The 22,166-nt window shown below is 47.6% G+C and overlaps 1 protein-coding gene across 2 annotated transcripts in view; it reads left to right on the top strand.

Moving 5' to 3' along the window:
• nalcn (sodium leak channel, non-selective) overlaps positions 1 to 22,166 on the top strand; it is a 183,908-nt gene that overhangs the window by 58,252 nt on the left and 103,490 nt on the right. For both annotated transcript variants that reach the window (XM_033023102.1, XM_033023101.1), the window contains exons 11-15: positions 613 to 744; positions 3,424 to 3,591; positions 8,349 to 8,540; positions 9,867 to 10,004; positions 18,643 to 18,717. In XM_033023102.1, coding sequence (XP_032878993.1) covers positions 613 to 744; positions 3,424 to 3,591; positions 8,349 to 8,540; positions 9,867 to 10,004; positions 18,643 to 18,717 — 705 coding nt within the window. The remainder of the gene's footprint in view (positions 1 to 612; positions 745 to 3,423; positions 3,592 to 8,348; positions 8,541 to 9,866; positions 10,005 to 18,642; positions 18,718 to 22,166) is intronic.

Raw genomic sequence — 22,166 nt, 5'->3', positions numbered from 1 at the left:
GACGGGCGGCCCGGAAAAAAGGCTGCCACACCGACCAGGTAGGGACCTATAAATAAAGTAACACCTACCCCCCCACATTAAAAGACCATATCCCCATACAAACAAAAAAACAGGACTCACTAAAAACTAGAAAAAAAACGAATTTAAGACGGACGGCTGCTGCTAGCAGCCGTTCACCAAGATGGCTCCTCCTCCATAGGGTATCGAGAACCAGAGGTGGATTTATAGGTACCTGAGGTAACTTATTTTACACAAAGGGTGGTGGGTGTGTAGAACGAGCTGCCAGAGGAGGTAGTTGAGGTAAGTATTATTATAACGTTGAAGAGACATGTGGACACGTGCATGTGAAGGATAGGTTTAGATTACAGGGAAGATGGACACAAAATGCTGGAGTAAGTAAGCGGGACAGGCAGCATCTCTGGAGAGACGGAAAGGGTGACGTTTCGGGTCGAAAGACTTTAGAGGGATATGGGCCAGGTGGGACTAGTGTATGGTTGGGGAGGCCAGCTCAGTGGGCATGTTAGTCAGCGTGAGTAAAGCCTCTTCATTTTATGACCAGGCGAACGTCCTTCATTGATAATTTCTGTGGTATTTATTATTCCCTTTCTGCAGAAAATGATGCAGTCGTCTGTTTTCCACATGTTTGTCCTGTGTATGGTTGCCGTTGATGTCACTGTGGCCGCCAGCAATTACTACAAGGAGGAGAATTTCCGGAGCCAGTACGACATGTTTTACCTGGCAGAGGTGAGGATGCTAACCCGCGATGGCGTTCCCCAGAAGGGAACAGGAATCGGCCCACGGTACTGGAGTGCAGCCACCAACCTGACCCAGCTGCCTTCAACATCTGGCTCTGCCAGATTACTACATCTGGACAGGCACAATGCCGAGCGATCATTGCACAGGGAGGGTGCACTCAGTTCCTTGTCTCCTTAATCCCAGCAGAGGAATAACAGACCGTGATGCCTGTGTGCTGGTTCCTCACACTCCAATGTTTCAATGCTTTTATTTTAAGCTATTTTGTCATCGCTTTGGGGAGCCCCTCTCACTCCCCCTCCCCCTCTCTCCCTCCCCCTCTCTCCCTCCCCCTTTCTCCCCCTTTCCCCCCTCTCTCCCTCCCCCCTCTCTCCCTCCCCCCTCTCCCCCTCCCTCTCCCTCCCTCTCTCCCTCCCTCCATCCCCCTCTCTCCATCCCCCTCTCTCTCCATCCCCTCTCTCCATCCCTCTCTCTCTCCATCCACCCCTCTCTCCATCCCCTCTCTCCACCTCTCTCTATCCCCCTCTCTCTCTATCCCCTCTTTCTCCATCCCCCTCTCTCTCCATCCCCCTCTCTCTCCATCCCCCTCTCTCTCCACCCCCCCCCCTCTCCCTCCCCCTCTCTCTTTCTCCCTCCCAGTCTCTCCTGCACTCTCTGTCTCCCCCATCACCCATTCTTGCTCCTCACCCAGTGTGCCATTCATCAGAAGGAGTAAGGTGGAATGCGTATCATGGTGACAAGATCTCTGGGAGTTGGGTAAATGTATTTTCGCTGCGTTAGGTTGAGATTGAGAACTCGTTAAAAGCAGATAAACTCCTGGCGGCCTCCTGGGAGGGTAGCAGTGACGTGCGGAGGGAATACCTATCAACATGTTCTCTCAGCTTTACAGAAACAAGCTTTCAAATTTCCCCAGAACTGACATGAGAGTCAGTGATTTATTTTGATCTCTGCATCTGCACACATCTCCTTTTGGATGTCAGGATGAATTTGAGCTGGCCTGACTTGGGAAATGCTGCCTGTGTTGCCTGTTGTGTGCCCGGACAATGCCCCAGCCCTGGGTTGGGTCAGCAGACGCGGTGGCTTTGACAGGGAGATGTCCAGTTACAACGTCAGCTTCCACTGCAGACTAAACAGCCAGTAATTATGATAAATGGCAAATGGGTACAAGAGTTTGAAACGCTGAACCTTGATGTTATTGAAGATTATTCTGGTCTGAACAATGCTTATCTGTCGGAACCTGTTTTTCTTGTTGCTTCTTCAATGGTAGGTTGGCAAAGACTCAGTAAATCTATTCATAGGATCATAAGTGATAGGAGCAGAATTAGGCCATTTGGCCCATCAAGTCTACTCCGCCATTCAATCATGGCTGATCTTTAGAAACATCGAAAATAAGTGCAGGAGTAGGCCATTCGGCCCTTCGAGCCTGCACCACCATTCGATATGATCATGGCTGATCATCCAACTCAGTATCCCATCCCTGCCTTCTCTCCATACCCCCTGATCTCTTTAGCCACAAGGGCTAAAGGGAGCTATCGCTCCCTCCTAACTCCATTCTCCTGCCTTCTCCCCATAACCTCTGACACTCGTACTAATCAACGATCTGTCTATCTCTGCGTTAAATATATCCACTGAGCTGGCCTCCCCAACCTTCTGTGGCAAAGAATTCCACAGATTCACCACCCTCTAACTAAAGACATTCCGAGGAGCTGGAATTTCTCGTCATCTGCTTCCTAAAAGAATGTCCTTTCATTCTGAGGCTATCGCCTCTAGTCCTCAACTCTCTCCCACTGGCGGAAACAATTGGTGCAGCAGTTCCTCTGCCCCGATCCTCCGCTAGTGGTGCTCCTCGTCCCCCGTCCCCCGCCCCTCCGTTAGTGGTGCTCCCACTAGATCCGTCCATTTGTTGCAGATGCTCCCTATGGTCCCCCTCTCGATTCGGATCACCACGCTTCTCCCTGCCCATTGATGAGGTTGCTCCCTCTGGCCCCACCCTACTGTGGGGTGCACTCCGTCTGGCCCTGCCCACCTGATGGGGTGCTCCCTCTAGTCCCACCCTACTATCGGCCTTGCTCCCTTTGGCCCTGCCCACTGTTGGGGCACTCCCTCTGTCCGTTCCCCTTTGTTGGGGAGCAGGGGGGGGGGGGGTTGGGTGCTTTCTCTGGCCCTGTTACCAGAGTTGCCCACCTCTAACCCCCCCCCCCCCCCCCCCCCCCCCCACCCCTCTGCCAGAGTCTTTCCCTCTGACAGGGCATCTCCTTCTGACCCCGCCCTCTGGCAGGGCACCTCCTTCCGATCCCACCCTGGAAGCCTGGATGTCTCGCTTTAAGCCTCGGAACTGCAACTTGGACCCACAACGTCTTTATGCACTGTGAATGGTCTGACCCAACGTGGCACCATTAGACCCGTCCTAGCTGTGCTAGCCCAATGAAAGATCTGTGTTCATTAGCATTCCTGCACTCGCTCCACTGCCTCAATCATAACATGCTCTGTGGAACTGTGGATGGCCTTTCTGATTTGACACATTTATTTATGGTCAGGTTCAGCAAGCTGAGCTTGCTATGGGTGAATAATTAATGTCTGCGTGAGCTGGTCTGTCACTTCTGGTTTGAGCTCATATTTAATTGAAGAACTGGTTGACTGTGATTAAAGTTCAGAAACTCCTTGCCATAGGTGGCCTTCACCATTCTGTTTGACCTGGAGGCACTGGTGAAGATTTGGTGTTTGGGATACACGGGATACATCAGCTCGTCCCTGCACAAGTTTGAACTGCTCCTGGTCCTGGGCACCACGTTGCACATCTACCCTGATCTCTACCATTCTCAGTTCACTTATTTTCAGGTAAGCACAAGTGTGATCTTGCTTAGTTTAGTTATGCATTGCCGACCAGCGATTCCCGCACACACTAGGGACAAATTTACATTTATACCAAGCCACTTAACCTACAAACCTGTATGCCTGTGGACTGTGGGAGGAAACAGAAGATCTCGGAGAAAACTCACGCAGGTCACGGTGTGGACATACAAACTCCTGTAGCCAGGATTGAACCTGGGTCTCTGGTGCTGTAAGGCAGTAGCTCTACCGCTAGGCCACTATGTCAATAGTGGCATGGCACGTTGTGAGCTGAAAGCCCAGGGTGCACGAGTTGTCCTTGGATTATGGCAGGGTCGAGTCAAATCGAGTTTATTGGTATAGACAATAGACAATAGGTGCAGGAGTAGGCCATTTGGCCCTTCGAGCCTGCACCGCCATTCAATGTGATCATGGCTGATCATCCCCAATCAGTACCCCGTTCCTGCCTTCTCCCCATATCCCCCGACTCTGCTATTTTTAAGAGCCCTATCTAGCTCTCTCTTGAAAGCATCCAGTGAACATGCCTCCACCGCCCTCTGAGGAAGAGAATTCCACAGACTCACAACTGTGAGAAAAAGTGTTGCCTCGTCTCTGTTCTAAATGGCTTACTCCTTATTGGCCTACTCCAGAACTGTGGCCCCTGGTTCTGGACTCCCCAAACATCGGGAACATGTTTCCTGCCTCTAGTGTGTCCAAGCCCTTAACAATCTTATATGTTTCAATGAGATACCCTCTCATCCTTCTAAACGCCAGAGTGTACAAGCCCAGCTGCTCCATTCTCTCAGCATATGACAGTCCCGCCATCCCGGGAATTAACCTTGTAAACCTACGCTTCACTCCCTCAATAGCAAGAATGTCCTTCCTCAAATTAGGGGACCAAAACTGCACACAATACTCCAGTTGTGGTCTCACTAGGACTCTGCACAACTGCAAAAGGACCTCTTTGCTCCTATACTCGACTCCTCTTGGTATATGAGGAAGGTACGGTGGGCTGTAGGTACAGCAAAATTGCTTATAGCAGCATCACTGGCACATAGACTCAGACAACACACGAAAAATATAAATTGTACATAAGTAGTACATAAATTCTCCTGAGAAGTACAGTGCCGTAGTGGTAGATTTGCTGCCTCACAGCGCCAGAAACCCAGGCTCTTCCTGTGACCGCACTCCAAAGATGTACAGGTTTGTAGGTTAATTTCACATTGTCAGATTTTATTAAAGGGTATTTTTATACATTTTGGTTTCATCATGTAGAAATGACAGCTGTGTTTATACAGAGTCCCCCCCCCCCCCCATTTCAGGGCACCATAATGTTTGGGACACATGGCTTCACAGGTGTTTGTAATTGCTCAGGTGTGTTTAAATGCCTCCTTACTGCAGGTATAAGAGAGCTCTCAGCTCCTAGTCTTTCCTCCAGTCTTTCCATCACCTTTGGAAACTTTTATTGCTGTTTATCAACATGAGGACAAAAGTTGTATCAATGAAAGTCAAAGGAGCCATTATGAGACTGAGAAACAAGAATAAAACTGTTAGAGACATCAGCCAAACCTTAGGCTTACCAAAATCAACTGTTTGGAACATCATTAAAAGAAAGAGAGCACTGGTGAGCTTACTAATCGCAAAGGGACTGGGAGGCCCAGGAAGACCTCCACAGCTGATGACAGAAGAATTATCTCTATAATAAAGAAAAATCCCCAAACACTTGTCCGACAGATCAGAAACACTCTTCAGGAGTCGGGTGTGGATTTGTCAATGACCACTGTCCGCAGAAGACTTCATGAACAGAAATACAGAGGCTACACTGCAAGATGCAAACCACTGGTTAGCTGCAAAAATAGGATGGCCAGGTTACAGTTTGCCAAGAAGTACTTAAATGAGCAACCACAGTTCTGGAAAAAGGTCTTGTGGACAGATGTGACGAAGATTAACTTATATCAGTGATGGCAAGAGCAAAATATGGAGGAGAGAAGGAACTGCCCAAGATCCAAAGCGTACCACCTCATCTGTGAAACATGGTGGTGGGGGTGTTATGGCCTGGGCATGTATGGCTGCTGAAGGTACTGGCTTAATTATCTTCAATGATGATACAACTGCTGATGGTAGTAGCATAATGAATTCTGACGTGTATAGACGCATCCTATCTGCTCAAGTTCAAACAAATGCCTCGATACTCATTGGCCGGCGGTTCATTCTACAGCAAGACAATGATACCAAACATACTGCTAAAGCAACAAAGGAGTTTTTCAAAGCTAAAAAATGGTCAATTCTTGAGTGGCCAAGTCAATCTCCCGATCTGAACCCAATTAAGCATGCCTTATATATGCTGAAGAAAAGACTGAAGGGTACTAGCCCCCAAATGGGGATGATCAACCATGATCACATTGATTGGCGGTGCTGGCTCGAAGGGCCGAATGGCCTACTCCTGCACCTATTGTCTATGGTCTATTGTCTAAAATAAGCATAAGCTAAAGATGGCGCCAATACAGGGTTGGCAGAGCATCACCAGAGAAGACACCCAGCAACTGGTGATGTTTATGAATCACAGACTACAAGCAGCCATTGCATGCAAAGGATATGCAACAAAATACTAAACATGAACACTTTCATTTACATGACATTGCTGTGTCCCAAACATTATGGTGCCCTGAAATGGGGGGACCATGTATAAACACTGCTGTAATTTCTACATGGTGAAACCAAACTGTATAAAAATTGCCTCTATTAAAATCTGACAATGTGCAGTTTAATCACACGTGTATTTTTCTATTACAAATCTCAAATTGTGGAATTCAGGGGCAAATAAATAAATGGTCAACACTTGTCCCTTTACCTCCCCCCTCGACAGCAACACTTGTCCCTTTACCTCCCCCCTCGACAGCAACACTTGTCCCTTTATCTCCCCCCTTGACTCCGTTCAAGGACCCAAGCAGTCGTTCCAGGTGCGACAGAGGTTTACCTGCATCTCCTCCAACCTCATCTATTGCATCCGCTGCTCTAGATGTCAGCAGATCTATATCGGTGAGACCAAGCGGAGGTTGGGCGATCGTTTCGCCAAACACCTCCACTCGGTCCGCAATAACCAAGCTGACCTCCCGGTGGCTCAGCACTTCAACTCCCCCTCCCACTCCGTCTCCGACCTCTCTGTCCTGGGTCTCCTCCATGGCCACAGCGAACAGCACCGGAAATTGGAGGAACAGCACCTCATATTCCGCTTGGGGAGTCTGCATCCTGGGGGATGAACATCGAATTCTCCCAATTTTGTTAGTCCTTGCTGTCTCCTCCCCTTCCTCAGTCCCCCTGCTGTCTCCTCCCATCCCCCAGCCTTCGGGCTCCTCCTCCTTTTTCCTTTCTTGTCCACGCCCCCCCCACCCCCGATCAGTCTGAAGAAGGGTTTCGGCCCGAAACGTTGCCTATTTCCTTCGCTCCATAGATGCTGCTGCACCCGCTGAGTTTCTCCAGCTTTTTTGTGTACCTGCAAATAAATAAATGATGGGTCCTTGTCCCAAACATTATGGAGCGCACTGTGGACACAAAAAGCTGGAGTAACTCAGAGGGTCAGACAGCTTATCTGGAGAAACTGAATAGGTGACGTTTTGGGTTGAGACCCTTCTTCAGACCATACATTCTTCAGATTTAATGGAGACGTTTAAAATTGGGATTGGGTTTGTTGGAGAGAGAACAACTAGCTCTCGGTGGCACGATTGGCCAAATGACCATCATTTAAAATTCTACAACTGTCGATGTCTGCAGTGGCTCACCGCGTCACTCCCTCCCCAGCTGGTCAAGAAGTCATGAGTTCAAGGCTCGGTTCAGAGGCACCCAACGGGATCGAGGTTCCCAGGGACAGAAGTGTAGAGGATCGCCAGAAGAACCACAGGGGAGTGGAGAGAATATTTTTACACAAAGGGCAATAGAAATAGATTCAAGAACATAGCATTTATTTCAAGAGGGCTGGTACGGCCGCATTTGGAATATTGTGAGCAATTTTGGGCACCATATCTGAGGACGGTTGTGCTGGTTCTGGAGAGGGTCCGTAGGAGGTTTACAAGAATGATCCCAGGAATGAGAAGGTTAACCTATCATGAATGTCAGCACTGTGCCTGTACTCGCTGGAGCTTACAAGCATGAGGGGGGACTTCATTGAAACATACAGAATAGTGAAACGCTTGGATAGAGTGGATGTGGAGTGGATGTTTCAACTAGCGGGAGAGTCTAGGACTAGAGGTCATAGCCTCAGAATTAAAGGATATTCTTATAGGAAGATGAAGAGAAATGTCTTTAGTCGGAGGGTGGTGAACCTGGAATTCTTTGCCACAGATGGTTGTGGAGGGCGTCAGTGGATATTTTTAAGGTAGAGATAGATAGATTCTTGATTAGTACAGGTGTCAGAGGTTATGGGGAGAAGGCAGGAGAATGTGGTTTGGAGGGAGAGATCGATCAGCCATGATTGAATGGCGGAGTAGACTTGATTGGCCTAATTCTACTCCTATTCCTTTGACATTATGATCTTTCTGTGTGCTTAAGCAAAGCAAGAATTTCATTGTCCTATACAGGGACACATGACAATAAACTCACTTGAACTTGAACTTGAACTTCATAGGCAATCCAGGAAATTTGGAGATCTGAGTAAAGAGAAACAAAAATGTGCACTTTGACGGTTTGAGTTGGACTGGGGAATAAGATAAATGGAAGTGTTTAGGTTGTGGAAGATGTCTTTGGTTAACAACTACGTATTGTACCATCAGGTCCTGAGGGTGGTCCGCCTGATTAAGATTTCCCCGGCGCTGGAGGACTTTGTCTACAAGATATTTGGTCCTGGGAAGAAGCTGGGCAGCCTGGTGGTCTTCACTGCCAGCCTGCTCATCGTCATGTCATCCATCAGCCTCCAGATGTTCTGCTTTGTGGAGGAGCTTGACCGCTTCACCACTTTCCCCAGGGTGGGTATGAATGTCCAACACCTGATTTTGAATTTGTCCACTGCTTTTATTGTAAGAACACCGCACCTTCCAAATCAGATTGACAATGCTTTTTATTTCATGACTTGTGAAGTGATATTGATTGCTTCATGGGAAGATTTGAGCCATGATGATCAACCTCTGTTGTATGGGAGGGGGCTGATGTAAAATCAGCCCCTTTATTCTTCCTCACCCCTCTTCCCGCTCCAATTTCTCTCCCTCTCTCCTCTATTTCTCCCCCTCTCCCCCCCCCCCCCCCCGATTAGAAACAGTTTACCCCCACCCCCCTCCCCACATAAAACAAGCTAAAGAACACTATAAGCATACATTTATCACATACTATTTAAGCACAAAGAAAATAGGTGCAGGAGTAGACCATTCGGCCCTTCGAGCCTGCACCGCCATTTAATATGATCATGGCTGATCATCCCACTCAGTATCCTGTACCTGCCTTCTCTTCGTACCCCCTGATCCCTTTAGCCACAAGGGCCACATCTAACTCCCTCTTAAATATAGCCAATGAACTGGCCTCAACCACCTTCTGTGGCAGAGAATTCCAGATTCACCACTCTCTGTGTGAAAAATGTTTTTCTCATCTCGGTCCTAAAAGATTTCCCCCTTATCCTTAAACTGTGACCCCTTGTTCTGGACTTCCCCAACATCGGGAACAATCTTTCTGCAAAGAAGGAAGGGACAGACAGATTGTTGGCGAGGCAGCCATTGCTGACGCCACCTGGTGGTCTTTCCTATAACATAGTGACCAAATCTGAACACAATACTGTAAATATGGCCTCATTAACGTCTTATGTTGCCTCTGCCACATGACCTCCAACTTCTACACTCAATACCCTGACCTTCTTCTTCCTCCACCACACACAAGATTAGAAGTTTTTAAGAAAGAACTGCAGATGCTGGAAAAATCGAAGGTAGACTATGAAGAAGGGTCTCGACCCGAAACGTCGCCTATTCCTTCTCTCCATAGATGGCGCCTGACCCGCTGAGCTTCTCCAGCATTTTTGTCTACCCAAGATTAGAAGTTGTTCAGCTAGAGCTGAACACATTTCTCGGCATCTGCCTACAATGGTGTCTGTCTTGTGCTTCTTGTGCGTGATGATGGGCAAATTGGTGAAAACAGGGCCGTGACGTGAACGCTCTTTCCTTGACCCCAGTACTCTGACTAATGCACGCCAGTGTGCCTGAAGCTTTTTTGACCACCTGATCTACCAGTTGTGCTGTTCTGCAGGGGAAGATGATCCCCACAGCTGACATGAGTGGTGTTGATGAGCTTCTACTTTGCTGCTTCCCCAGGCCTTCATGTCCATGTTCCAGATAATCACACAGGAAGGATGGGTTGACGTGATGGACCAGACTCTGATTGCAGTTGGCCAAGTCTGGGCCCCCGTTGTTGCCATTTACTTCATCCTCTACCATCTTTTCGCTACTCTGGTGAGTCATTACTTTCTGTGTCGTGTCGCATGTCTTCAGCAATCCCAGAGGGGAGGAGGGTGGAGTTGGGACCATCGCTGCCAATAATGTTAATTTTTGAAACCCAGTCTCTGCGTTATCATCAACACATGGCGGTCAATGCTAAAACAATGTAAAAATGATCTGACTATCTATCAGTTGAGGGATAGATATTGGATATTTGTTTATTTATTTGGAGTAACTCTGCCATGCCAGACATTTGTTGCCCATTCATAATGGCCTTTGGGGTGAGCCAGTGCCTTGAATCAGTGCAGTCCGCCTGGTGCTGTTGTGGACGGAGCTCCAGCACAATAGAGGACAAGTGATATACAGTGCATTCAGAAAGTATTCAGACCCCTTCACTTTTTCCACGTTTTGTTACATTACAGCCTTATTCTAAAATGGACTAAATTCATTTTTTTTTAAATCATCAACCTACACACAATGCCCCATCATAAAATAGCGAAAACAGGTGTTGAGAAATTTTGCAAAGTAATTAAATATAAATAACTGAAATATCACATTGACATAAGTATTCAGACCCTTTACTCACTTTGTTGAGGCACCTATGGCAGCGATTACAGCCTCAAATCATCTTGAGTATGACGCTACATACTTGGCACACCTGTATATGGGTCATTTCACCCATTCTTCTCTGCAGATCCTCTCAAGCTCTGTCAGATTGGATGGGGAGCGTCGATGCACAGCTATTTTCAGGCCCCTCCAGAGATGTTCAAGTCCGGGCTCTGGCTGGGCCACTCAAGGACAGTCACAGACTTGTTGCGAAGCCATTCCTGCATTGTCTTGGGTGTTTGCTTATGGTCGTTGTCCTGTTGGAAGGTGAACCTCCGCCCTAGTCTGAGGTCCAGAATGATCTGGAGCAGGTTTTGATCAAGGATATCTCTACTTTGCTCTGTTCATCTTTCCCTCGATCCTGACTAGTCTCCCAGTTCCTGCCGCTGAAAAACATCCCCACAGCATGATACTGCCACCACCATGCTTCACCGTAGGTATGGGATTGGCCAGGTGAAGAGCGGTGCCTGGTTTCCTCCAGACGTGACGCTTGCCATTCAGACCAAAGAATTCTATCGTGGTTTCATCAGACCAGAGAATCTTGTTTCTCATGCCTTTTGGGATGGGCTGTCATGTGCCTTTTACTGAGGAGTGGCTTCCGTCTGGCCACTCTACCATAAAGGCCTGATTGGTGGAGTGCTGCAGATATAGTTGTCCTTCTGGAAGGTTCTCCCTTCTCCACAGAGGAACTCTGGAGCTCTGTCAGAGTGACCATCGGGTTCTTGGTCACCTCCCTGACCAAGGCCCTTCTCCCCCGATTGCTCAGTTTGAACAGGCGGCCAGCTCTATGAAGAGTCCTAGTGGTTCTAAAGTTCTTCCATTTAAGAATGACGGAGGCCACTGTGCTCTTCAGGACCTGCAATGCTGCAGAAATTGTTTTTATACCCTTCCCCAGATCTGTGTCTTGACACAATCCTGTCTCGGAAGTCTCCGGACAATTCCTTCATCTTCATGGTTTGTTTTTTGCTCTGACATGCAGTGTCAACTGTGAGACCTTATATAGACAGGTGTGTGCCTTTCCAAATCATGTCCAATCAATTTAATTTACCCCTGGTGGACTCCAATCAAGTTGTAGAAACATCTCAAGGATAATCAATGGAAACAGGATGAACCTAAGCTCAATTTTGAGTATCATAGCACAGGGTCTGAATAATAATGTAAATGTGATATTTCAGTTATTTATTTTTAATTACTTTACAAAAAATTCTAAAGACCTGTTTTCGCTTCTTCATTCTGGGGTATTTTGTGTAGATTGATGATTTAAAAAAAATGAATTTATTCCATTTTAAAATAAGGCTGTAACGTAACAAAATGTGGAAAAGTGAAGGGGTTTGAATACTTTCTGAATGCACTGTATTTCCAGTCTGGGGTGGTGTGTGCTTTGGAGGGGAACCTGCAGGTGGTGGTGTTCCTCTATACCTGCCATCCTTGTCCTTGTTGGTCGAGGTGCTATGGGAGTAGTTGTACTTACAGGGCATTTTATAGATGATGCATACACGGTGCATTGTTGCTGGAGGGAGTGGAGGTTTAATGCGTTAGATGGGGTGTGAGTCTGGCTTTGTCCAGGATGATGCCGAGCTTCTTGAGATTTGTAGGAGGTGCACAGCGGTGATGTGGGTGTTGTGATGCGACCGGCCAACTTAACTCATCAACCCACACGTCTTTGGGATGTGGGAGGAATCTAGCCAAACCATAGGTCTACAGGCAGAATGCCACACTCCACACAGCCAGCACCGGATGTCTGGATTGAACCTGGGTCTCAGCTCTGAGCTGCACCATTGTGCAATGGTATTTATGTGGCTCATCCGGTTCAGTTTCTAGTCAATGACGAACAAGGATGTTGATGGTCGTGGACTTGGGGACAGAACTGGCTGGCAGACAGGAAGCAAAGAGTAGGAGTAAACGGGTCCTTTTTAGAATGGCAGGCAGCGACTAGTGGGGTACCGCAAGGCTCAGTGGTGGGACCCCAGCTATTTACAATATATATTAATGATTTGGTCGAGGGAATTGAATGCAACATCTCCAAGTTTGCGGATGACACAAAGCTGGGGGGCAGTGTTAGCTGTGAGGAGGATGCTAGGAGGCTGCAAGGTGACTTGGATAGGCTGGGTGAGTGGGAAAATGCTTGGCAGATGCAGTATAATGTGGATAAATGTGAGGTTATCCACTTTGGTGGGAAAAACAGGAAAGTAGACCATTATATGAATGGTAGCCGATTAGGAAAAGATGCAACGAGACCTGGGTGTCATGGTACACCAGTCATTGAAAGTAGGCATGCAGGTGCAGCAGGCAGTGAAGAAAGCGAATGGTATGTTAGCATTCATAGCAAAAGGATTTGAGTATAGGAGCAGGGAGGTTCTACTGCAGTTGTACAGGGTCTTGGTGAGACCACACCTGGAGTATTGTGTACAGTTTTGGTCTCCTAATCTGAGGAAAGACATTCTTGCCATAGAGGGAGTACAAAGAAGGTTCACCAGACTGATTCCTGGGATGTCAGGACTTTCATATGAAGAAAGACTGGATAGACTCAGCTTGTACTCGCTAGAATTTAGAAGATTGAGGGGGGATCTTGTAGAAACGTACAAAATTCTTAAGGGGTTGGACAGGCTAGATGCAGGAAGATTGTTCCAGATGTTGGGGAAGGGGTCACAGTTTAAGGATATAGGGGAAATCTTTTAGGACCGAGATGAGAAAAACATGTTTTACACGGAGAGTGGTGAATCTCTAGAATTCTCTGCCACAGAATGTAGTTGAGGGCAGTTCATTGGCTATATATAAGAGGGAGTTAGATGTGGCCCTTGTGGCTAAAGGGATCAGGGGGTATGGAGAGAAGGCAGGTACAGGATACTGAGTTGGATGATCAGCCATGATCATATTGAATGACGGTGCAGGCTCGAAGGGCCGAATGGCCTACTCCTGCACCTATTTTCTATGTTTCTATGACACAGAGGGGAGAGGCTGTTGTCAGATTTGAGCGTGAGGAGAAATGTTAAGAGCAGCACAGTGATGCAGCTAGTAGAGACGCTGCCTCACAGCATCATGAGTTTGCTTGTTTTCCCTGTGTTTCCATTCACGTCCCAGATCTGAAGTGCAGGTTTGTAGGTTAAATGGCTGTGGTGAATTGCCCCCAGTGTGTAGGTGAGGGGCAGAATCTAGGAGAAATTGATGAAAGTGTAAATAGTAGGTTGGTGGCCAGTCGGAATTTGATGGGACGAAGGGCCTTTTTCCCTGCTGGGCGGTGCTATGACTCTTCCTATGCTGGACTGGGTGCTAGTACCAGTTACTAAACATGGGAATGGGGACTGGAAGCCCATTAGACAAGAAATGGGCCAAGAGTTCACGGCCAGCACCTCCGCTAATGCAGCACCAAGACTCTAACGTACTTCGCGGCCGAGCAGCGAGGGCAGGAGCAGGGATGGGGGGATGTGAAGGAGACAGCCACAAACTCTCTGTGAATAGCCCAAGCTTTCTCAATGCTTCTCTCCCACAAGCACGGCTGGTTGCGTCAAACTAAGAAATCAATCTGTTAATCTGCAGAGGTAAAAAAAAAGTTTAATTTCAGTATTGATTTCGGCAGGGTACACATCCTGCATCTTGTATTCAGCTGTTAATCTTTGTTGTTTTGAATTGCGTGTCTTATTGCTTAGAATTGAAATTACCATGCTGTTTTGGACTGGACTCTCGAAGGAGAGTTTGGAATCTAAATTGTATGCAGCTCTTTTAAATCCAGTACGTGGCACAGTGGTGCAGCGGTAGAGTTGCTGCCTTGCAGCACCAGAGACCCAGTTTGATCCTGTGCTGTCTGTACGGCGTTTGTACGTCCTTCTTGTGACCGCGTGGGTTTCCCCGGGTGTTCCGGTTTCCTCCCATACGCTAAAGACGTACAGGCGTGTAGGTTAATTGTCTGTGGTAAAAATGGTAAATGATCCCTAATGTGTAGGACAGTGATGGTGCATGGGTTGGTATGGGCCAAAGGGCCTGTTTCCGCACAGTGTCTCTAGTCTAAAGGGCCTGTCCCACTTGGCCATCATTTACGCAACACGCAACGAAAGGCATCATGCGTCCGCACAGCCGCCTGGAGTGCGTGACGTCATTTGAAGATAGACACAAACTGCAGGAGTAACTCAGCGGGACCTGCAGCATCAGTCTGAAGAAGGGTCTCGACCCAAAACGTCACCCATTGCTTCTCTCCCGAGATGCTGCCGGTCCCACTGAGTTAATCCAGCATTTTATGTCTATCTCCAATCGTCTTGGCCCAGTTCTGGGAGTAGGAGTAGGGGCGGATCCGGATCCGCAATGGCCGTGAGCCCCAGGCCGAGATCGGTGATCGTTTGCCTGCTTCTGCTGCTGTTGGAGGTGAGACGTTGGGCTGCTCCAGGGTCTTGGGCCTGTCCCACTTTGGCTGTCAGTTACGCGACAGGCTGGTGATGCGCGAAGATTTTGTGCAGGACGAAGTCCACACTCCTCCACACCACTCCATGCGCCCGTCACTCGCTACCCACACGCTAGCAGGTCGCGTAAATGGCGCACGAATGACGGCCAAGTGGGACAGGCCCTTAAGTGAGTTTGTTGGAAATCCTGCTTTAATCCTCGTTTGGCACAGCCCTCAGCAATCCCCTCTGAGAGAACATGGCAAGTCGATGTGAGAAATTGAAATGCCCCTCTGGCACTGTAGTCCCATCACCCAGTTTGTCCACCTCCATTTCCCCACACCCTATAAACACCTGCTTCTCCAAACCCCACCTCCCACATCCTATCCCACTCTGCCCCGCACATCCCACTCTCGACCTATCATCAATCCTGGATTTGAGAGATACAGTATGAAAATAGGCCCTTTGGCCCACTACCGATCACCTGTTCACACTCGTTCTCCGTTATCCCATTTTCTCACCCACTCCCCACACACTAGGGAAAATTTACAGAGGCCAATTAATCGACCAACCCACAGGTCGCTGGGGTGTGGGAGGAAATCAGAGCACCCGGAGGTAACCCACGTGGCCACAGGGAGAGTGTGCAGACTTCACCCAGACAGCCCCCGAGTTCAAGATCGAACCGTGGTCCTGACGCAGTGACCCTACCAGCTGTGTCGCCCCACCTGCCGAATGCGTGCGTGTACTGCAACCTCCAACAACAGTGTCTCTGGCCTTTGCATCAGACGTCGCCCAACCTTAAACAGCCACACTGCTCTTTGAACAGCACCTTCCATCTCTCCCCAAGCAACTGCCCTTTTGCTTGCAGTGTTTCACTGAGTGGCGCACCTGCCACTGAGTCAGAAAGTTGTTGGTTCTAGCCCCATGCTTGAGAATGGAGCACAAAAGCTAGGTTATCATGTCCATGAAGTGCTGAGAGAGTGCTGTATTGTTGGAGGTACAGTCATCTGGACTAAACGTCAAACTGAGGTCCTAACCTGCCTCAGGTGCCTTGACCTGTTGCCATGAAGAGCATGAGTGGGGGGGTGGGGGGGGTAATTATCACCTTATTACCAGGCTTATTCTGACTTTCCAACGATATGCTTAAAACCATTAACTAGGTTTTATTGATTGAGGATAGAGTTACTGGAGTAACTCAGCGGCACAGGCAGCATCTCTGAAAAGAAGGAATGGGTGACGTTTTAACCATATAACATATAACCATATAACAATTACAGCACGGAAACAGGCCATCTCGGCCCTACAAGTCCGCGCCGAACAATTTTTTTCCCTTAGTCCCACCTGCATGCACTCATACCATAACCCTCCATTCCCTTCTCATCCATATGCCTATCCAATTTATTCTTAAATGATACCAACGAACCTGCCGCCACCACTTCCACTGGAAGCTCATTCCACACCGCTACCACTCTCTGAGTAAAGAAGTTCCCCCTCATGTTACCCCTAAACTTCTGTCCCTTCTGTTTTGGGTCGAGACCCTTCTTCAGTCAGAGAGTCAGGAGAGGGAAACTAGAGAAACGTCACCCATTCCTTCTCTCCAGAGGAGTTGCCTGTCCCGCTGAGTTACTCCAGCATTTTGTGTCTATCTTCAGTGTAAACCAGCATCTGCAGTTCCTTCCTACACTTTATTGATTGAGGGCTCTTGTTGCACACTAATTGACTGCCCTGTTTCCTGCATACAATAGTGAGTACAATCCATTGGATGAGAGAGACAATATGTCCTGGAGGTCTGAAAGACGCCATAGGAATGCAAGCCTCTTCTTTCCTCTTTACCATTAGTCAGGAAACTCTTATGTTTCAGTTCTCTGCACTATCTCCCTGGCTGTTGCCCACTTCTGAACAGTGACCCCCTCCTTGTAGATTCTCTTATTGTGTTGTGAGTAAAAAGAGAGTGTACCTGTCAACAGAAGGATCAAACCCTGAGGGCACGGGGGAAGGAAAGCGATTGGAAAAAGAGGCTGGAATAACATGATTGAAATCTTTCTCACATTGCAAGTAGGCAGGAGCTGTAATACAGAGGAGAAACATTCATAAAAGGGAGAATGTACACACATGACCATATTGGAAGTGCATCCTCTTTAATGTGTGGAATTACATTAGGTTTCTGGGATGGCACTAACATGCTCTTCTGCTTTAAAATGTAGAATAATGTTAATTGTTGCAAGGGAACATTTGTTCTTTGCAGTTTATTTCGTGCTTTGATGTTTGATACTAAGTGACAGGTAATCAAGATTAATCTCATGTTTTCCTGACTGGAAGCTAAACAGGCAATGACTTGAGCTTAATAAAGTGCCTCTAACATGGTGAAGCACCACAGCGTGTTTCAGGAAGTATTATCAAACTGAGTTTGACACAAATCACACGGGAGACATTAGGACGGTGAATAGAGCCTGGAAAATGATTGAGGCTAAAAGGAATATCTAACGCTTGGGTTTAAAGGGTAAGAGACTGGCAGAGGATGAGACAAGGAATTCAGTGGAAGACATTTCCACTTGTGGGATACTCCAGAATAGATCCATAAATCATTGACAATCCAATTAAAAATCCAGGCAAAACCTCTTTCATCCAAACATTGATATAACACGTGGTGCTGTTGCCTTAGCTTCAGGATATCCGGGTTCGATCCTGACCTCAGGTACTGCATGTGTGCAGTTTTCACATTCTTTCCATACGGGTTTCACCTGGGTGATCCGGTCTCCTCCCACATCCCAAAGATGGGCTTGTAGGTTAATCGTCCACTGTAAATTGCACCCAGTCGAGAAGGGTAGGCAAAGAATCAAAGGAAATTGATGAGAATGTTGAGTGAATAGCTGCAGAAATGCCAAGGAGCAAGATCAGGTGAGGGGTTGTAATGCAGGCAAAATGGGATGAATGTTGATTGATGAGTTAAAAAGGTCGGCATGCTCATGCTGAGCTGAAGGGCCAATTTCCGTTCTGTACGACTGACTCCTATATCATAATAAATAAGAAAGAGCAGGAAGAATATTGGCCTCGCTGTCATAGAGATTGATGGAGTTATGCCCCTGTCCCACTTAGGAAACCTGAACGGAAACCTCTGGAGACTTTGCGCCCCACCCAACGTTTCCGTGCGGCTCCTGGAGGTTTTTGTCAGTCTCCCTACCTGTTTCCACTACCTGCAACCACCTGCAACCTCTGGGAACCGCACGGAAACCTTGGGTAGGGCGCAAAGTCTCCAGAGGTTTCCGTTCAGGTTTCCTAAGTGGGACAGGGGCATTAAGGAGTAGAGGCAGGTTTAAAGGGAAGCTGGGTAAACATGCGGGAGAGAGAAAGAGGGTGATGGTGATGGGGAGATAGAGTGGAGCTGGGTGGATGCTGGTATGGAGCAGAAACACCAACATTAACCAGAGGGTGTGAATGCCCCTTTGCTGCTAATGGTTTGATGCGTTTCTCCATTTATGCTACTTGTATAAATGTAGCATACATTTAATGTAATACATGTAAATACTGTTCAAGGTTTCAAGGTGAGTTTATTGTCACATCTACCAATTAAGGTACAGTGAATCTATTCATTAGATCTCCAGGAAAACATATTGATTGTATAAACGACTGCTTGTTTGTGTTAGTACCTTCTGAAAAGAGTTTCAATTGTTGTGCAGATTCTCCTGAGCCTGTTCGTTGCCGTCATTCTGGACAATCTCGAGCTGGATGAGGATCTGAAGAAACTGAAGCAGGTAACGTGCTTTTCCCGCTGACTTTGGAGAACTACTTCCCTTATGCGAATGTCTCAGCAATGTGAAGCTTGCATGGGCATAAGGTCATAAGTGATAGGAGTAGAATTAGGCCATTCAGCCCATCAAGTCTTCACCATTCAATCATGGCTGATCTATCTCTCCCTCCTAACACCATTCTCCTGCCTTCACCCCATAAACCCTGACACCCATAGTAATCAAGAATCTATCTATCTCTGCCGTAAAAATATCCATTGACTTGGCCTCTACAGCCTTCTGTAGCAAAGAATTGCACAGGTTCACCACCCTCTGACTAAAGAAATTCTTCCTTATCTCCTTCTTAAAGGAACATCCTTTAATTCTGAGGCTATGACCTCTAGTCCTGGACTTTCCCATATGAAGAGACTCTCCCACTGGTGGAAACATCCTCTCCACATCCACTCTATACAAGCCTTTCACTATTATGTACATTTCAATGAGGTCCCTCCTCATCCTAAATTCCAGTGAGTACAGGCAGCGATGGGCTGCCCGGCAGAGCATATGATTGCAGCACGGAGCTGAGTGTCAAGCATCACTGTGTTGACAAAACACCATTGTCACCAGAGAATCAGGATGCATCACAACTTGGTTTGGGAACAGCTCCATCCAAGACCACAAGAAATTGCAGCGAATTGTGGACACAGCCTAGACCATCACACAAACCAACCTCCCTTCTATTGACTCCAGTTATATCTCACGCTGCCTCAAGGCCAGCAGCATAATCAAGGACGAGTCGCACCCTGGCCACCCTCTTCTCCCCTCTCCCATCAGGCAAAAGGTATAGAAGTGTGAAAACGCACACCTCCAATTTCAGGGACAGTTTCTTCCCAGCTGTTATCAGGCAACTGAATCACCCAGAGAGTTGTGAATCTGTGGAATTCTCTGCCTCAGAAGGCAGTTGAGGCCAATTCTCTGCCTCAGAAGGCAGTTGAGGCCAATTCTCTGGGTGCTTTCAAGAGAGAGTTAGATAGAGCTCTTAAAGATAGCAGAGTCAAGGGATATGGGGAGAAGGCAGGAACGGGGTACTGATTGTGGATGATCAGCCATGATCATATTGAATGGCGGTGCTGGCTCGAAGGGCCGAATGGCCTACTCCTGCATCTATTGTCTATTGTCTCTTACCACAACATGAGAGCAGTACTGAACTATTTTCTACCTCATTGGTGACCCTCGAGCTTTCCTTGATCTGACTTTGCTGGCTTTAACTTGCACCAAATGTAATTCCCTTATGTATCGATACCCTGTAAATGGCCCGATTGTAATCATGTATTGTCTTTCTGCTGTCTGGTTAGCACACAACAAAAGCTTTTTTCTGTACCTCGGTACACGTGACAATAAACTGAACTGAACTGAAATGCATAGTGATTTCTGAACTGCAGTTCGTGCATCTGGATGCATGGGTGTAGAGATTTATGAAGGAGTATGGACAGCAGGCAATGCATAGGATGCACGAGCATGTAAAGGGTTGCAAGTGAGTGTGGACTGCAGCCGATGCACAAGTGCGCTGATACTTTGAACAAGTTCAATGGTACTTTATTGTCACATGTACCTAAGTACAGTGCAGTTCCTTTTTAGCAGGCAGTTCAGTGACAATCCTACTATATATATATATATATCAGGCATAATCAAACCAAGTACAAGAGTGTAAGACAGTAGACGACACTGAGTCAGGACACAATAGTTGCTGTGTTTCAGTCGCTATCTTGTTCCTTTCAAGGCCAAAGTTCAAAAAAAAATGTTAGAGGCTTAACTTGGCCATAAGGGCCTATTGTCCTGGCGGCGGCACTGGGTCGGAGTTGCAGGGGTTGGCGTAGCCTGGAGACTTGGAGCGGGGGGGGGCAATCAAGTTGAGCCCCAGGCTTCTTCAGGGCCTCCAGTGGCCCACACTGCCAACTCGACATTGACCATGAACGCACCGTCTCTTGCCTCTGGTCATTGCTCAGACTCAGTGCCCCGGGGCACTTCCCACAGCCGACCCAGAGCTCCTCCGAGCGAGTCCGAGGGTGTGTGAGGTACCCCCCGGCCCACCTATAGGCATCATTCATTTCTTCTGTTAGATTACTATCTAAATGGCGTCAAGTTGGGAAAAGTTGAAGTACAACGGGATCTGGGGGTCCTTGTACATCAGTCTGTGAAAGTAAGCATGCAGGTACAGCAGGCAGTGAAGAAAGCGAATGGCATGTTGGCCTTTATAACAAGAGGAATCGAATATAGGAACAAAGAGGTCCTTCTGCAGTTGTACAGAACCCCAGTGAAACCACACCTGGAGTATTGTGTGCAGTTTTGGTCCCCTAATTTGAGGAAGGACATTCTTGCTATTGAGGGAGTGCAGCGTAGGTTTGCAAGGTTAGTTCCCGGGATGGTGGGACTGTCATATGCTGAGAGAATGGAGCAGCTGGGCTTGTACACTCTGGAGTTTAGAAGGATGAGAGGGTTTCTCATTGAAACACATAAGATTGTTAAGGGCTTGGACACGCTAGAGGCAGGAAACATGTTCCCGATGTTGGGGGAGTCCAGAACCAGGGGCCACAGTTTAAGAATAAGGAGTAAGCCATTTAGGAGACGAGGAAACACTTTTTCTCACAGAGAGTGGTGAGTCTGTAGAATTCTCTGCCTCAGAGGGCGGTGGAGGCATGTTCTCTGGATGCTTTCAAGAGAGAGCTAGATAGGGCTCTTAAAAATAGCGGAGTCAGGGGAAATGGGGAGAAAGCAGGAACGGGGTACTGATTGGGGATGATCAGCCATGATCAGATCACATTGAATGGCGGTGCTGGCTCGAAGGGTCAAATGGCCTACTCCTGCACCTATTGTCTATTGTCTATTGCTGCCGCCACCATATTGAAGGTACAGACTGCAGTTTATGCATTGGTGTACCAAGATTTGTAAATGGGTGGAGCCTGCACCCATGCAGCACGGTTGATTGTGAATGGAAACAGTAATCTTATCCTCAGACCTGCAGAGCTCCAGTGAGGAAGCTGTCTTCCCGCACCACAACCTGACACAAAGCTGGACCCAGCAACATGATGGTTATAGATTCAGTAGAAAGTATTAGCTGGCGAGGGGGTGAATAATTGTGTAGTGTTAATGTTGTGTGAGTGTGTGTGGGATGTAATTGGCACTGTTAGAAATGTCCATCACTCGGCTGGTGTTCCTTTCACTACTTCCAGCCCACGCAACCATTGATACCCAGCTTGATCTGTGATTGACTGTGTGGTCCAAAGGTTCCCCTACCGGCCCTGAGGAGACTTTTTAATTTATTAATCAAGGGTTGTGGGTTTTGCAGGCTGAACGAGCATTTAATTGCCTATCCCTAATTACCCTCAAGAAGGTGGTGGTATGCTGCTGTCTTGAACCACTGCAGTCCTTGAGGACAGAGGTGGAGAATCAAAAGCTTCAAATGCCCGGGCGTGCAT

The sequence above is a fragment of the Amblyraja radiata genome, chromosome 6, assembly GCF_010909765.2.
Source record: "Amblyraja radiata isolate CabotCenter1 chromosome 6, sAmbRad1.1.pri, whole genome shotgun sequence".
Taxonomy (NCBI): domain Eukaryota; kingdom Metazoa; phylum Chordata; class Chondrichthyes; order Rajiformes; family Rajidae; genus Amblyraja; species Amblyraja radiata.
This window is presented reverse-complemented; position numbering and strand designations above follow the sequence as displayed.